General features: G+C 44.8%; 1 protein-coding gene across 1 annotated transcript in view; it reads right to left on the minus strand.

Moving 5' to 3' along the window:
- ARHGEF19 (Rho guanine nucleotide exchange factor 19) overlaps positions 1 to 17,841 on the minus strand; it is a 275,868-nt gene that overhangs the window by 96,233 nt on the left and 161,794 nt on the right. Inside the window, exon 3 of the mRNA XM_069611104.1 lies at positions 10 to 363. Coding sequence (XP_069467205.1) covers positions 10 to 363 — 354 coding nt within the window. The remainder of the gene's footprint in view (positions 1 to 9; positions 364 to 17,841) is intronic.

The following is a 17,841-nucleotide window of genomic DNA, read 5'->3' on the forward strand; positions in this document are numbered from 1 at the left end:
TCTACGTACCTTCCTGCCCCGCTCCTGCCTTGGAGGACACTTTGGCTGAGAGTGACTTGCCCAGCTTCAGGGAGAAGGTGGCACGGCGCTGACTGAGCTGCAGTTTGCTGATGAGTTCAGATGCTGAGAACCGCCTGCGCTCGTGCTCTGTTGGTTTCCCGATGGGCACGGAGGACAGGGACAGCCCCAAAATCTCTGGTACGGCACCAGCCAGCAGCTCGGTGCCACCTGTTGGGCAGCCACCATCGGCGCAATCCTGCTGTAGTACAGCCCCGGCAAACACTGAATCATCTTCCAGGTGTGAGCCAGAGAGAGGGTCGCTGGAGATGATCCTATCTGGGGAATACACGCGGATCTTCCGCCCTGCAAAGAAAAAAACATTGAGCGGGTAAGACAGCATGAGTGGGCAGTAAACCATCAGCATTTGCCCGAAAGATTGCCCCAGAAGACGGGTGTTTCCCTTCATACAGCTCACAGTAGGAGATTCTTTACTTCGTTGAAAAAAGATTGATTAGAACAGGGGTCTGCAACCTTTGGCTCTCCAGATATTTTGGACTACAATTTCCATCAGACCGACCAAGCAAAGTCAGCGGTGAGGCATCATGGGAGTAGTAGTCCAAACCACCTGGAAAGCCGCAGGATGGAGACCCAGGATTAGAACAATACAAGGATGCAGGAGTTACTAGAGTGCATGACTTTACTGGAGGAACATCACAATAAATAATGTTGCTACAAGAGACCCAAACATTTGTTTGTTAGGATTTTTATTGTACAGAAAAAAGAGCGAGTTTATGGAAAAGCCTCCAGCAGAAAGGGCAGGCTAAATTGATTTAAAAATATCAGAAATGTGTCCAAGAGTGCTGAGGCACCAACAAAGGACTGGCTAAATTGCGGACTTGCAGCTTGGGTGGGCCTGGCCAGTCCTTTCTGACGTCATGTTCTAGGTCCACATTTTTATACATTTATTGGTCCTGGCAGGCCTTACCTGCCATAATACTCAGTATTTTCAATACGCCACCTGGAATTTAATGATCCTAGCAAACCTTACATTATATGACATTCCATGTCTTCATTCTCTATTGCCCACATTGGATGAGTGTGGCAGGCCCAGGGCATTAAGTAGGCCAGGGCTAGCCCGGGCTCAGCCAAGGCAGTGTTCAAATTTGGCTGTTGAGCCAGGGCATTGCCAGGGCTCTCCAAACTGGTATCTGACAAGACAAGGAAAGTCTAATTAAAGAGGAGAGACATAACAATAGAGAAGAGCCTGAAGATAAGTTTAAATCAGAGAATAAAAATGGAGATACATTTCAGAGAGAAACCAACATTCCTGTACGAAATGTATTCACAAATATAAGTGGCAATACTGCTCTTTGCCAGTAGATATCACCTTCAGTAATGTTTAGGATCACATCAGTTAAAGACATTTTAAATTGAGTTCTATACAGACGATCGCTATGAGCAGCGCAGCCCACTACACTCAGCCCAGCCGGGCTTACTGAAGCTAACCAGCTATATACAGTCAGGACCGTAATTGCCCCTGCTTCACGCCTTGAGAAAGACCATTGGGCGAAACACGTGCTGACGCTCTAAAAATGCAAACTGCATAATGTGTATACATGTATGTGCACAATCATGTCGTAACTAAACCAACAAACCATTAAATCGACCAATCTCAAGCCTACAACAGTGTCCTGAATTATTGGAGACCAAACACAGGGTATTAACATACCAGCTGGAAACCGCCTTATTCAGCGCCACGGTAACCGGGGTTCCATAACCCAACTTCCACATACTTTTCAAACAGGAATGGTAAATTATAAGAGAATACATGGTTTGATTTTTGCCACACATTGTATTAAAGTATTATCATTAGAATGCCTTTAGTTAGTATGTATGAATAAAGGATTTCTTTCAAAAGAACTGTGGGATTGCATGGTGTTCTGACCCCTTTCCATTTCATATTCTGTTTCATTTTTTGATATATTTATTTTGGTCACAAATTGTACACACATTAACCATATTTAAATACATCTTTTAAACCAAAATGTTAGCCCTTTCCTTGCACATATGTAAACTTGATAGGCTCTGTTAGGTCACGTCTTTAATTACACAGGCCGGCCACTCCTCTTTTATAGCTGTAGCAGCTATTTGGGATTTGAGGCTGTGCACGAACCCTTTTGGGCTCTGCACCAAAATATTGCATCACAACGCATTAAAGACCCCCCCTGGATTTCTTATCCCACTTAAAGCACTGGCCAGGCCCCTTCTACCCACCCCCGTTGTCCATATTTCCAATACTTATTCTAGAAGTTTATGAACCTGGCAAGCCTTATCTTCGGTCGCATTCTAATAGTCTATTGTGTATCACTCATAAGTGAGCATGCCAGCCCGTATTGGCTCTCACATTCTGTGTCTGCATTTTCCATCTGCCATGTTACATTTAGTAATCCAGGGGAGTGGCAGGGAATGCCCTTGTCTAACATTACATTAAGTGTTTGTTATCTATGTGCTATCTTGATTTAGCTGATTTAACTGCAATAACGTTCTATGGGCATCATCAGAGCCATGGCTTTCTCCCGGTGATAAATGCACCTGGAGACCGCCAATGTAAATAGCGTTAATGCATCTCGGTCTGACGCTATTAGCGCCAGATCCCAAGTTGTGGTAAGGCTGTAAGTCTCCATTTTTTTAAGAGTACATAAGACTCTATGGTGCATGCTGGGCGCTATAACCGCAGAGAAATTTGTGTGACAGTAATAGCTCTGCAAATGGGGCGAAATTCACCACATTTAACTGCAGCTTAGTTGGTCGGAGTGGTAATGTGGCGGTAATAGCATTACCACTGCATTTTTGCAGCTCTGCACAACTAATGATGAGGCCCTATGTCTGTATTTTGTATTGGCAATCTTGCATCTAGATAGCCTGTCTGACCTTATTTTCGGCCCCATTTTATGTCTATATTTGTTATAGGCCTTCTTGGATTTGGTGGACTCGGTAGTCCTTATCTAAGACAGCATTATATGTCTGCATTTTCTATAGCCATGCTTGAACTTTGTCAGCTTTGCAGACCTTACGTGCTGTCTTATTCTATGTCTGTATTTTCTCTTGCTATGCTTGAATTTTGTCAGCTTGGCAGGTCTGCATTTTCTATAGCCATGCTTGAACTTTGTCAGCTTTGCAGACCTTACGTGCTGTCTTATTCTATGTCTGTATTTTCTCTTGCTATGCTTGAATTTTGTCAGCTTGGCAGGTCTGCGTTTTCTATTGCCAAGCTTGAACTTTATCAGCTTTGCAGACCTTACGTGCTGTCATATTCTATGTCTGTGTTTTCTCTTGCTATGCTTGAATTTTGTCAGCTTGGCAGGCCTTATGTGCTGTCGCATTCTGGGTCTCCATTTTCTATTGCCAAGCTTGAATTTTGTCAGCATGGCAGACCTTATGTGCTTTTGCACTCTATTTTTGTATATTCTATTGCCAAGCTTGAATTCTGTCAGCTTGCATACCTTACGTGCTGTCACATTCTATGTCTGTATGTTCTATTGCCAAGCTTGAATTTTGTCAGCTTGGCAGGCCTTATGTGCTGTTGCATTCTGGGTCTGCATTTTCTATTGCCAAGCTTGAATTTTGTGAGCTTGACCGGCCTTCCATGCTGTTGCATTCTATGTCTGTATTTTCTATTGCCAAGCTTGCATTTTGTCAGCTTGGCAGGCCTTATGTGCTGTCGCATTCTGAGTCTGTATTTTCTATTGCCAAGCTTGAACTTTGTCAGCTTTGCAGACCTTACGTGCTGTCATATTCTATGTCTGTGTTTTCTCTTGCTATGCTTGAATTTTGTCAGCTTGACAGGCCTTATGTGCTGTCGCATTCTGGGTCTCCATTTTCTATTGCCAAGCTTGAATTTGTCAGCGTGGCAGATCTTATGTGCTGTTGCACTCTATGTTTGTGTATTCTATTGCCAAGCTTGAATTCTGTCAGCTTGGCATACCTTACGTGCTGTCACATTCTATCTCTGTATTTTCTATTGCCAAACTTGAATTTTGTCAGCTTGGCAGGCCTTAAGTGCTGTCGCATTCTGGGTCTGTATTTTCTATTGGCAAGCTTGAATTTTGTCAGCTTTGCCGGCCTTGCGTGCTGTCACATTCTATGTCTGTATTTTCAATTGCCAAGTTTGCATTTTGTCAGCTTGGCAGGCCTTACGTGCTGTTGCATTATGTGTTTTTATTTTCTATTGCCAAGCTTGAACTTTGTCAGCTTTGCAGGCCTTATGTGCTCTCATATTCTATGTCTGTATTTTCTCTTGCTATGCTTGCATTCTGTCAGCTTGGCAGGCCTTAGGTGCTGTGCATTCTATATCTGTATTTTCTATTGCCAAGCTTGAATTTTGTCAGCTTGGCAGGCCTTATGTGCTGTTGCATTCTGGGTCTCCATTTTCAATTGCCAAGCTTGAATTTTGTCAGTGTGGCAGACCTTATGTGCTGTTGCACTCTATGTTTGTATATTCTATTGCCAAGCTTGAATTTTGTCAGCTTGGCATACCTTACGTGTTGTCACATTCTATGTCTGTATTTTCTATTGCCAAGCTTGAATTTTGTCAGCTTGGCAGGCCTTACATGCTGTCGCATTCTGGGTCTGCATTTTCTATTGCCAAGCTTGAATTTTGTCAGCTTGCCAGGCCTTGCGTGCTGTCTCATTCCATGTCTATATTTTCTATTGCCAAGCTTTAACTTTGTCAGTGTGGCAGACCTTACGTGGTGTTTCATTCTTTCTTTGTATGTTCTATTGCCAAGCTTGAATTTTGTCAGCTTGGCAGACCTTACTTACTGTCACATTCTATGTCTGTATTTCCTATTGCCAAGCTTGAATTTTATCAGCTTGGCAGGGCTTATGTGCTGTCGCATTGTACGTGTCTATTGTCTAATATTATATTCAGTCTGTATTTTCCACTTACCCTCTTCAATTTAGTGAGCCTGGCAGGTCTCATCTCCTTTTACATTTTGTGGATATTTTCTATCATCCAGCTTGGATTTAGTGAATAAGACAGTCCCATTCGGCCACAACATTTGTTATTGCATTTTCTATTGCCATCTTGAATTTAGTGAGTCCTTACCTGACTTAACATTCTACATCTGCATTTTCCATTGCCCATATTGAGTTTAGTGAGTCTTGCTGGACTTATCTGCTGTCCCATTCTTAGTCTGTATTTTCTATTAGATTTAGTAGTCCGGGAGAGAGGCACATGTCCTTGTCTAACATTACATGTGCTTTCTATCTGCCATCTTGAATTTAGTGAGCCTGGCAGGCCTTATCGCCTGTCACATTCTCTGTGTATATTTTCTATCGGCCACCTTGGATTAAGTGGACTTGGCAAGCCTCATTGGTAGTAACATTCTATACCTGAATTTTCTAGCTGCTCTATTGATTTGAGTGAGCCTGGCAAACTTGATGTGCCATTACATAGTATGTTGGTATGTTCCATCTTGGCTATTATAAGCCAGAGCAGCTCATCCGCCAACCCATTCCACTTCTGAATTTTCAATCTACCATCTTGGATTTAATGAACTGGGTTTCGCTTAACTGCCAACACATTATTCAGCTGTGTTTTCTATCCGCCATCCTGGAGCTTCTTCCCTCCAGTGTTGTCATTTCTTCCAGCTCTGAACTGGATATTTGTGGGTGAAATGTAGGTCACTATGGAAGTTATGTTATGTTATGTTATGTTAAAGGTTTTTTTTACTGTGTAAACCCTGGAGCTCTGGTGAAGCTTAAAAGCAAGAGGGTAGGGTAAGTTATTAGGGCTGAGCGGGAAAAGTGCAAGAGAGCTATGATGTGCTGTTGGCAGATTCAGTTCGGTTTACACCATTCGCTGGGCGTAGGTGTGATTTTCCGGTCGGTAGTTGCCATGTGCTGTTGTGCAGGGCTATGTGAGGTTTGTTTCATTGTTGCGATGTAGTGAAGTGTTTGCGGTTTGTTGTGCAATATAGGTATGTTTGTCTTTTGTTTAGAGTATAGGGTTGGTTAGTGATGGCGCTCCATCGTACCTCCTCCGCTTAGGCTACCTTTGGTGCGCGTCCCTGCCAGTGTCACGTATTGTGATGTGCTGGGGGTGGGGGATCCTCCTATATTCTGTGCCGGGTTGTAGGTTGTCTGCAGGGCTGTTTATTGGTGATGACTCCTCCCTCCAGCTACTCCCTGTTCAGACTAATGGATGTCTATACAGATTTGACCCCTGGCATATCCCGCTGTGCAGCCGGCATCACCTCCATGGGGCCCCTTGAGGAGGGGACCTCTTCCCTGTGCCCTTGAGCTACCTGGATCCTGTGGTTTATCTGTTTGGTCGCTGCTTTATCCCCTTCAACTCGCATGCCTGACTGGGTTCTACCTAGGACGCTCTTTCATAACCTTCCAGTAGGGTCCTCACTGGGAATGGGTGCACCGGGATCTTCCTACCACTCTGCGGTCTCTCCACCTCCCTGCACTTGTCGTGGTATGGTCTAATCTTCCATCCTGTGATATCTGTGTTCATTCCGAGTGGTGTGGGTGTTACTCATTCGTTTTCATCCATAGTCAAAGAGCCAGGTTTTTAGGAGTTTTCTGAATTTTAGATGGTCCTTCATGTTTCAAATTTCTATTGGGCGGGAGTTCCACATTATTGCTGCTAGGCAAGAGAAAGCTGATCCACCAAGTTTTTTCTTTGTGTACGTTTTGGGTTCCAGGCAAATGTCGTTGCTGGATCTGAGTGTTCTGGTCAGCTGGTAAATGGTGATTTTCTTTTGTAGGAATTCTGCTCCTTGGCCGTGGATTGTTCTGTGTGTTATGCACATTTTTTTGAATGTGATTCGTTTTTTGACTGGCAGTCACTGTAGGATCTTTAGCACAGGAGTGATGTGGTCCCTTTATGATAGTTTGAGGCAAAATCTGGCCGCTGCGTTCTTTATACGTTGCAGTTTCTTCAGTAGATAATCTGGCATTCTGAGGTATAGGCTGTTGACATAGTCTATCCTGGACATGACGAGGGAGATAATGGCTAGTGTATTGTATGTAAAGCAGAGGAATGGTAGGATCATTTTGATCATGTGTAGGTGGAAGAAGCATTTCTTGATTATTGCGTTTATTTGTGGTTGCAGGGTTATCTCGTTGTCCATAAGGATTCCAAGGTTTTTGACTATTTTCGATGGCATGGGCACTGTTCCTAGCTCTGTGGGCCATGGGATGTATTGGTTGCTTTCCTGGTTTTTGGATATAATCATGATTTCTACCTTGTCCGGGTTCAGCTTGAGGTTGTTTGTGTTCATTCCTTCATATAGTTCTTTCAGACAGTTATCTAGCGTTGTGTTCTCTTCTTGTACATCTTCGATTTTGTAGATGATTTGTGTGTCATTTGCATAGTTGCAGTAGGTGAGGCTGTGCCTTTTGAGGAGGTTGAATAGAGGAGTCAAGTAGATGTTGAAGAGGAGTGAGGATAGGGAGGATCCTTGCGGTACTTCACAGGTGGTGTCCTGCGACGCATATTGGAATGGTGTTATCCATACTGTTTCTGTTCTTTCAGATAGGAACGATTTAATCCAGAGGAGCGCCGTGTCAGTGATCCCTATTTCTTCCAGTCTCTTAATGGGGATGTTGTGGCTGACTGTGTCGAACGCTGCAGAGAGGTCAAGTAGTATCAGTGCTGAGTTTGTGTTGGAAACTGCGTTGGCCTTTAGGTCATCCAAGATAGAGCGAAGTGCCATCTTTGTCCCACTCATAGGTCTGAAGCTGACGTGTGCCTGGTCCAATAGTAGGTATATTTCTATGGGTTCCAGTATTTGTTGGTAGACATAGATTTCTATCAGTTTTGCTGGATAGGGAATGTTTGATATCAGTCTGTAGTTAGATAGATCTTGCCATCGCCTGTATTGTTCTTGAGAAGTGGTTTGATGTATGCAGATTTAAAAGACAGTGGTACTCTCCCCGTTGAGAGTGATTGGTTGAAGAGGTTTCTGTGGCATTCCAATAGCGTGCCTTGTGTAAGGATTGATTTATAGATGTCCGGTAGGCATTGGTCCATTGGGGAGCCTCCTTTATTGCTAGGTTTTTCAAGCTTGATGAATTTCTCAACTGAAATGTGTGTGAAGTTCTGCAGGTTGTTCTGTATTTCCAGGGTCCATGTGGCATGGTGCATGGTCTGGTTAATTGGTCTGCTTTGTATGATCCAATATATGTTGGTGATTTCTTTGTGAAGGTACTAGTGTGTTTTTGCATCCCAGGTGGGTTTCTCCTCTTATTTATGATGTTGAATAGTTCTTTTTGGGTGTTGGTGGCTATTGTAATTCGGTTGTCGCAGCATTTCTTTTTAGCTTTCGAGAATTTACTTTTTGTATGCCCGGATTTGTTTATTACAGTTTATTATTTTTGCCTGGCCATAGTTTTTCCTCCATTCTAGTTCAAGTTTCTGGTTGTTTTTTTCATTGTATTGCGGTGGGGTGTGAACCATCTTGCCACTGCTTTCTTTTGTGAAAGGATGAAGGGGTTTTCCGGGGAGATGCTGTCTATTGTCTCGGCGATCCGTTAATGGATTAGGTCTACTTTTTCATCTAGGTAAGAGCCATACAAGAGCTTCTTCTCCACACATTGGTAGAACTGTGTCTTGGCAGCATCCTCTGTCACTGCCCCGCTGTCCTCACAGTGGGCAGCATCTCATAGGAAAATAAACTCCATCACTTGGTCTCTCCCAAGTAGTCCTGCCTCTACAGTGCACAGTCACTTCACTGCTGCCAGCCTTCTCCTGGTGTCCTGGCACTGCATGATGGCCCCACTACTCACAGAGGCCCCCTTTTTTTTCTGTCCCTTGCAGTCACACTCGTTTTTCTGCCACTGCAGGATGGCTAACAGTTCACTAGGGCCCTTTTGCTACCCCTTACAGCAGTGCTCCCGGTGTCCTGTCACTACACGGCTGCCCAAAGCAGCTTTCAAGGGTCCCTTGCAGCTATGCTACTACACCCAGCTGCCCCCTGCCTGCTTGGGTACAGCTGCTGGATTCTGCAACAGGGGTCAGGAAGACATCCACCAGGCCACCATTTTCACCGGCTGCTTCACTACATCTGAAATTCATGGAACTTCAAGGGGCACTCACACCACAACATTCCACCAGCTAACATTCCACCAAGCCTTCCATCAAGCAAGCATAAATGATGCAGGGCCAGGGCAAGGGAGACACAAGACACAACAAGTAGCCAGGCAAAAATGATGCTGTAGTGTCACCTTACACCAGAACACCCCATTGCTGAAACAACCTTTGTAAGATGTTGAATGTAGACCAATGTACCACATAATATACTGGTCAAGTAATCAGAACTTGCAAGTAGTTCATTCTAAATACATTTAAATAGGTCCATAATGCCCAAATAAAAACAAATAAATTTCTTTAACTTTCAATGTCTGCCCGCTGAGAACGTGCTTGTTAACATTGAATTGTAATAGGGTGATGGACTTTTGGAAAGATGTGTTTGACAGACTAGATAGAATCTGGTACATTTCATTCCCACGAAACTCCTTGGCAATGATTCTGCTGTCACCCGAAGGTAGATGTGATATAGAGTGCGAGACTTCATGCTGGATTAGCAAAGCTCTTCTTGTGGCAACCAAACAAATTGTGAGGGTGTGGAAGACAAGAAAGAAACCACTTGTAGAGGGCTGGCTATCAGACATGCAAGCACTCTCAAACTCTGAAAAACTGATGTTTCAAAGGCAGCATTGAGGGGAAATGTATCTGGAGCTATGTGGACCCTCAATGAATTGTATGGATGAATACAGATTGAGTGTTTAGTGATTGAACATATATGTGTTAGTCTAGTGGGGGCGGTTGTTTATGGGGATGTGTGTTGGTCTTGTGATTTGTCCTTTTTGTCTATGTGGTTTGTGTATTATTCTTTATTGTTTGAAACTCATAGGGTTTTGTATCGCTAATTGAATTCACAGATCTAGGTTATTTTCTTTTTTCTCTCTCTCTTTCTATTGTAATATGTGCTAAATTATATGAAACAGTTCCATGTAATTTCATCGCAGGATGTTTTTTCGCTGGGTTTTTTACCCCGAATTTATTAATAAAAACAAAACATTGAATGCTTTATTTTTTTATTTTTAGGGGGTTTCCCACCCAAACCCCCCACTCCCTTTAAATGTTTAGGTATTGCCTGACACCCACACCACATATATGTAATTTCTAACCCCCCCTAAAAAATTTGAAAAAAACCTGCGAAAAAACAACCCGCGATTAAAGGACGCTGTACCGATGAAATATTCTGTTTGCATTGAAATTCTTACAATTCAAAACCAGAGTACTTGGTGAACATGCTGTGTTTTTGTTTCATGCAAAAATTTAATAAAGAGGTTTAAAAAAAACATTGACAGCTTTCTTCATGTTTTCTCCGGTTTTGAATTCAACAGCTGCGCAGACCCTTGACTAACCAAAATAGCCAAAGCTCTGGCCCTAGAATTACTTAAGAATGGCATTTAAAGGGCTAATTGGAAATCTGGGGTACATTTTTGGTTAGAAAGGACCTTGTACATCTAAACAATGAGTACAATGTTCTCTGCTTTTAGTAAGTACACTACGCTAAAGTTTTTGTACCAGAGTACCATTAACTATTTAACCCCACGCTTGACCCAAACAACAATGTCCATTCTATTGTCAGCGTTTTTCCGCTGAGATATTATTTTGCTCTTGGGTACATGTTTTTTTGTATTCTTTTTTAGTGGGATAAAAGAAGGCATGTGGTAAAGGAAATATTTGTCCCTCTGAGCGACGCACAAAACCGCAAAATCATCGTTCCAGTAGCGTTGCATGTGCTATGTTGCTTTCTACATGTACTGATTGATGTATTGTGCCCATATGAGCTGGATACCCTGCTTGCGGGCTGCTCCTTCTCTTGAGTAAGTCAGGGACGGTGCTGCAGTAGGCTACACTGATTCTGACTGATGTAGATAGTACACTTACATTGTGTAGATAGTACACTTATATTGTGTATATAGTACTCTTACATTGTGTAGCCACAGAAGCTCATAAGCAATCTTGGGACAGTTTCAAGGGTTCTGTGTGGTTTGATCGAAAACATTTTGTCGAAGGAGAATTCATTCCCATTTATTTTTTGACAGGTTGATTTTGCTGGATATATATGTGGGGGGAACACACCAAACAGGCCCTCTCCCGTAACCCCTCTACATTGTTTATTTCCCTAAACCCATCCCCCACATATACATGTGGCAAAATACGTTGTAAAAAACTCTACGAATTATTCCTCGACGAAATGTACTGCGGCAAAAACTCCCATTCCCGTTTCAAGAAACAGAATTGGCAGATGCCTTTGTCTACCTCCGAAGTAGGCCAATGTGTGTACTGTACTGTGCTGTGTGGTTAACACAGATATGAGGAATCCTTTATGGTTGACTGTGCTTACCCTTTGAAGTTGTAAAAAGTGATTTGGTGCTGGTGTTTGACTGCTTCCAAAGCAGCCGTCTTCTCTCAGAGGCGTGCTAGTAACTGAAAAGGAGGTTGGAGGGCGGTGGCTTGTAGACAGCCACGTGGATGGGTTGGTCTAATAAAGACGTGCGCCTGGGATTGTTTTTCATTTTGTTCTCTTCATACAAAATAGATGTCAGTGTAGATGTAACTGTGATAGGGTATCGAAGACGTTTTCCGCTTACAAATAATTTCCATCATTTTGCCATTTCTGTCCCTCCTTTTCTGCATTTGGTCTGAAAGATACTGGCCCGCGTTACAAGTTTGCCGGTCCGGTAGTAACGGTGCTGGTACGGACCAGCAAACTACGAGTTCTGCGGGTGGGTGCCTTACCGCCCGCCAGGTCTGACCAGCACCCGCCCGCAGACACTGACGTTAGCACCGGCACCATTCTGCATGGTGCCGGTGCTAACGTCCATGGGAATGGGGATGAATTAATCCTGTCACCTGCGAACGGGCAAATACCAGAACCGACATCGCCGTAATGACCCGGTAATTGCCCATTCGCGGGTGCCGGAAATAATTGCAAGTTTGGCAGCAGCCTCCCGGTTTTACCGGCAATACTACCGCCAAACTTGTAATGAGGCCCACTGTTTCATATAAGGATAATGACCTCAAAGTGGTCCATGTGTTTATATGAAGAATAAATGTACATATTTAATGACAGCAAACAAAATAGAACGGGGACAAGCATTAATACTAAAAGGCTACAGACATCAAAGCAATAAGCTCTTTGTTTTGGCACTCAAGGTTCTGCCAGGGCTTTTAAGAAGAACACAATAGATGCATAATAGGACGGCTCTGTGCTTCTCTGGTTGCACAGCCTGCGTCTCGAGATGTTCCGCCTTAGGCAGAGCAAACACGTCACGCAGTCCCCGCGTACTCACACAGGCATTAAAAAGCAGGAAAGGGAACGCTGTTCTGCTGGTTGCCAGTTCATCAGGAGTCCAAGTGAAGGGATTACCTTAAAAGTGCCTATCAAATAAGAGGAAGAGGTGTGTTTTTATTGTAAAAAAGAACACTTTCAGAACCCTAAAAAATGTTTTTACTGAAATACTAACAACAAAAAAACCAATGTAGTGGGACTCAGTACATGTCGGTTCCCACATATTTCGACCCCAGAGTGCTCTACACGTATTCAAAAACTAAACAAACAGAAAATGACTTTTGTGGAAGCTATCAGACAGACTTTCCCAAATGGCAAGAAACTCCCCATGGAGGTAAGTCTGGTTTCAATGAGTTTACTTTTACTGTGGCAAAAAAAAAAATTGCCATCATGCCACTCTGAAGCATGTGTGTTTTACAAACAAATGAACAACTTTTAAATTGTTAGCGCCCAGATGCCCACGGTGTAGAGATATCGCGAGAGCCGCAACTCTCGCGAGATCTCGGCCGCGGCCACTAGGGCCGCCCCCGCGCGCTCGGCGCGCATTACGGGAGCAGCAGAGGACGCACGAAGACGTCCTCTCCCAGCTCCTCCAAGAATTAGGCCCCAGGCCTAAATGAAGACATTACAGCCTCCCAGCTGCAACCCCTTACTTTAGAAGCAAGCTGCACAAGGGGATTTACCACCCACTCACCAATATATGTTGAATGATGTTGTATGCTGAATAAAGGACATCACTGTTATCAAGACGCCTCCTGTCATCCTTATAACTATTATACTACATAAATTGGCGACGAGGATCACCACTACAACCCACGTGAACCATGCAAGGCACGACACCACCTCCGCCCTTCCTACAAACTCCAGGTAAACCTGCCATCCCGTGGCCGCAATGGCAACCGTTATTTACGACATACATAGAGGCAGTGGGCGGTGCAGGATTCTCGGCGGCACGGCGCAGGGCAATGTTACTTAACGCCCTAGGGGTAGAAGGACAGAGGGTGTTTGAAAGTCTCACCCCGGGCCAGGTGGTTGGTGACAACGATGACGTATTCAAGGAAGCGGTAAGAAGAATCGTAAAAAGGTTTGCCAGTAAAGAGAACACAGTTCTGCACAGAATACATTTCTATAGCCGCAGACAGGAAGCCTCAGAACCCGTTGACGACTACGTCACAAAGCTACGCGAATTGGCAGCGCTGTGCAACTTTGGCAACAATGCCGAGAGCCTCATCTGCGACATGTTGGTAGTTCACACCAACAGCAGGAAAGTGCAAGATAAATTCATTATGGAGAAGGAACTGCTGCTAGAGAAAGCAATGGAGATTGCCAGAGCAGTCGAAGAAACAGCTGGGAGACGAAAAGAACTCACGGGAAGCCATAGCTCCACTGAAATACAAGCAAAGAGTCGTCCTCGGAAGATGAAGGGAGACCCACCGTCATCATGGTGAACAGCACACGGGCCAGGAGAGAAAAACCCCATTGCATAATCAAAATCGACGGGATGGAAACAAAAGTCATGGCGGACTCAGGTTCTGACCTCACCATAATCCCCCTATGCACATACAAAGAAATGTTGGGGATGGAAAAGGTTCGAGTGCTCACCACACGGCACAAACCCACGGTTTTTGGAGGTGCGTCAGTTGACCTACTGGGCTATATCAATGGGAAGGTGGAGTTTAAAGGAAGGGAAACCACCACCAGAGTATATTTCAGCCAAGAGGCCCAGCAGTATTAGGATGGGACGACCAAGATAAACTGAAAATCAAACTGGATCCCAGCACGGAAGATCAAGTACTCTCTGTCTGCGGGAGAAGCATACCAATAGTCAAAAGTGATTATCCCAAACTCTTCTCGGAGGAGCCGGGGCACATCAAAGGCTTTGTCCACAAAATAATGCTTAAAAGGAATGCGGTCCCAGTCAAACATTGAGTGAGGCCAGTACCAGCAACCGCGAGAGACACACTCAGGAGTCAATTGGACAAAATGAGGATGGATGGCGTCATTGAAGAAGTTGAAGCTTCAGAGTGGCTGAGCCCAGTCGTGCTCATAAAGAAACCCCACTCACAAGAGCTAAGGGTTTGCATTGACCTTCGCAGTGTAAACTTGGAAGTCATTACGGACAGTTACCCGCTACCGAGCATAAATGAACTGATTCTTATGATGAAAGAAGCCAAAATATTCTCAAAACTGGATATGAGAAACGCGTACCACCAAATACAATTGCACAAGGAATCCAAACCCCTCACAGCATTCATCACTCCGTTTGGCACCTATCAGTTCACCAAGATGCCATTCGGCTTATCTTCGGCTGCATCGGCTTTTCAACGAATGATGGATGTCCTACTACGGAAGGTCAAAAATGTGGCATATTTTCAGGATGACATCCTTGTCTATGCAAGGGACGAACAGACACACAATGCCACATTGAGAACTGTCCTAACCAAGCTGCAAGAAGCAGGGGTGAGGTTACGCTACGAGAAATGCGTATTCAAGGCGAAAGAAGTTGAGTACTTAGGGTACAAAATATCCGAGCAAGGGATAAGTCCCAAACAAAATTTAATGCAGGCCATAATTAAGGCACCGGAACCCACCAGCAAAGAAGAAGTAAGGTCATTCCTCAGACTGGCGGAGTACTACGCAAAGTTTATCCCTAAGTTCTCGGAAACCTCAGCACCCCTCCGCGAACTCCTCAAAAAGGGGTCGGAGTACTCGTGGCAAGAACCCCAAAAGAAAGCGGTAGAAAGCATAAAACGCCACAAAATGGAAGCGCCATGTCTTCAACCATTTAACCCCGAGTGGGGTACTGTCATCACCACAGACGCCAGTGCGTACGGATTAGGAGCTGTCCTAACGCAGAAGAAAGGTGACACGGAACATGTGGTAGCCTTTGCCTCGAAAGCCTTATCCTCGGCCGAACAGAATTACTCCACCATAGAAAAGGAAATGTTAGCGTGTGCATGGGCGGTAGAACATTTCAGAACATACGTGTGGGGCACAAAATTTAGGTTGGTAACCGACCATAAACCCCTCATCCACATGTTCAGCCCAGGAGGCATTAAAGCGTCAACACCCAGGTTGGCACGCATAGCAGCCAAACTGCAGGAGTACACATTTGAAGTACAGCACATCTCAGGATGGAAGAATTCGCAGGCAGACTGCATGTCAAGATTACCTGAGGGTAAAGACAAGGCCACCACGTTTTTGCAAGAGGAATGCATCGTGGCATCCATCACAGATCTCAAAGCACCGGACTACTTGGAACTCAGTGAGAAGCATTGGTTGGAAGAAGACGGAAAGGACCCAACCATGGCGAGAATACGAGAGTGGATCAGGGAAGGGTGGCCGAATGAAAAAGCGATGCCAGAAGGCATGAGGCCTTATTGGAAGGTGGCAGATGAGATATCAGAAACAGATGGAATAATATTGAAAACGGACCAGATAATCCCACCCGTAGGTATGAGAAGGACTATTCTCTGCAGAGCCCACGCGGGCCACCTAGGGAACACTAGGACCCATCGCAGAGTGAGAGAGGCCTACTATCGCACCATGATAGAGAGATGTCATGAATGCCTCAACAGCGACAAGCGCTTAAAGGTCAGACAGGCGCCTTTGATTCCCACAGAAGTACCAGAAGCGGTGTGGTCAAAAGTAGGCATAGACTTTATAGGACCCTTGGAGGCGATGGCGCCCGAACATCGCTATGGCATAGTACTAGTGGACTACTTATCAAAGTGGGTTGAGGCTGAGTCTGTCCCAAACATCACCACAGCGACAGTAATTGAAGTCCTCACTGAAATTTTTCAAAGGGAAGGACTCCCCAACGAAGTGGTAACGGACAATGGGGCACAACTAGTTTCAAGGGACATGGAACAATTCCTGAGGAAGCACCACATACACCAGAAGAAAGCAGCGTTGTATCATCCCCAAGCCAATGGACTGGTAGAGAGGGCCAACAGGTTTATAAAAGGTGCTATCCAGTTAGCAACCGCTTCCGGAATGGACCCGCTCAAGACTACCAAAGAGGCCATAGCGGCCCACAGACTTACTCCCAACGGGATCACTCAAATATCCCTGTTTCGAATGTTAAGAGGGAGAAGAGCAGCTTCGACGCTTATACCACCATGGCTGACCAAAGTAAGAGAAGATGAAGAAGTAGACATGTCAGAGGTGGTGTGAAGAATTGAAAACAGCAAAACACGCATGAAAACGTGGAGTGACAGAAGAAGAACCAAACAAGCGTCAGACGTTAAAGAGGGAGATTGGATCAAAATACGACTACCGACAAAGGATCAAATCACGGGCTCTCGATACAGCAGACCAATAAAAGTGATCCACAGAGGAACCAACCACGTCCGCACCGAAGACGGGCGCACTTGGAACCTGGAAAGAGTGGCCCTGTTCCAGAAGAGACAAGAGAGAGCAAGGACCCCGGAGAGATCAGAAGCGGAAGGAGGTATGGACTGCGAGAGAGAAGAAGAACGTGAGCCGGAGAATGATGACGGAGAAATGGAGGAAACAGAGATGGAACTGGATGCACCTACAGCAGAACGAGAACTGGAACACCAGGATGCCCACAGCGAGAAAGGTGACCGGCCAAGAAGAGAACACAGAAGACCGGTGAGATACAATGACTATGTATTGCAATGAACTGCCTTTGCATTATCAGGGGGAGGTGTGTAGAGATATCGCGAGAGCCGCAACTCTCGCGAGATCTCGGCCGCGGCCACTAGGGCCGCCCCCGCGCGCTCGGCGCGCATTACGGGAGCAGCAGAGGACGCGGGAAGACGTCCTCTCCCAGCTCCTCCGAGAATTAGGCCCCAGGCCTAAATGAAGACATTACAGCCTCCCAGCTGCAACCCCTTACTTTAGAAGCAAGCTGCCCAAGGGGATTTACCACCCACTCATCAATATATGTTGAATGATGTTGTATGCTGAATAAAGGACATCACTGTTATCAAGACGCCTCCTGTCATCCTTATAACTATTATACTACACACGGGTTAGGCGCACTATACAAATGACAAAATAAATAAATAAATATGAAGTATAACTAGGTATGGTTTTTTCTGCAGTCTCTCCGAATTCACCCGAGCTAGAACGACCATGGGTTGTTCCGCTGCCAGTGGCCCCAGAGTTACCTTTTCAAGTTAATTTTGAATTGCGTTCCTTACTTAGCTCGACTTCTCAATCAGGGGCTTTGCCGCTGCTTGGCAACAGTTAGCCTAACACGTTAGGAACCAGACAGCAGGAGTGGGGCCTGGGTGGGCGAACGGAGAAGGTAAACGGAACCTCTGCAGAAAATAAAATCCCAAAAGACCAACATTTGGAAACTTTTACTCTTAATGAAGTAACACTGACACTTCATTTACGCTTGGTTTAATGAACCGGAAAATCTCATAAGATATCTGGCGCTCTAATTGGAATATTTGATGACCCATACTCTGATAAAGGCGTATTGAAA

The sequence above is a fragment of the Ambystoma mexicanum genome, chromosome 8, assembly GCF_040938575.1.
Source record: "Ambystoma mexicanum isolate Mex_15411 chromosome 8, UKY_AmexF1_1, whole genome shotgun sequence".
NCBI lineage: Eukaryota > Metazoa > Chordata > Amphibia > Caudata > Ambystomatidae > Ambystoma > Ambystoma mexicanum.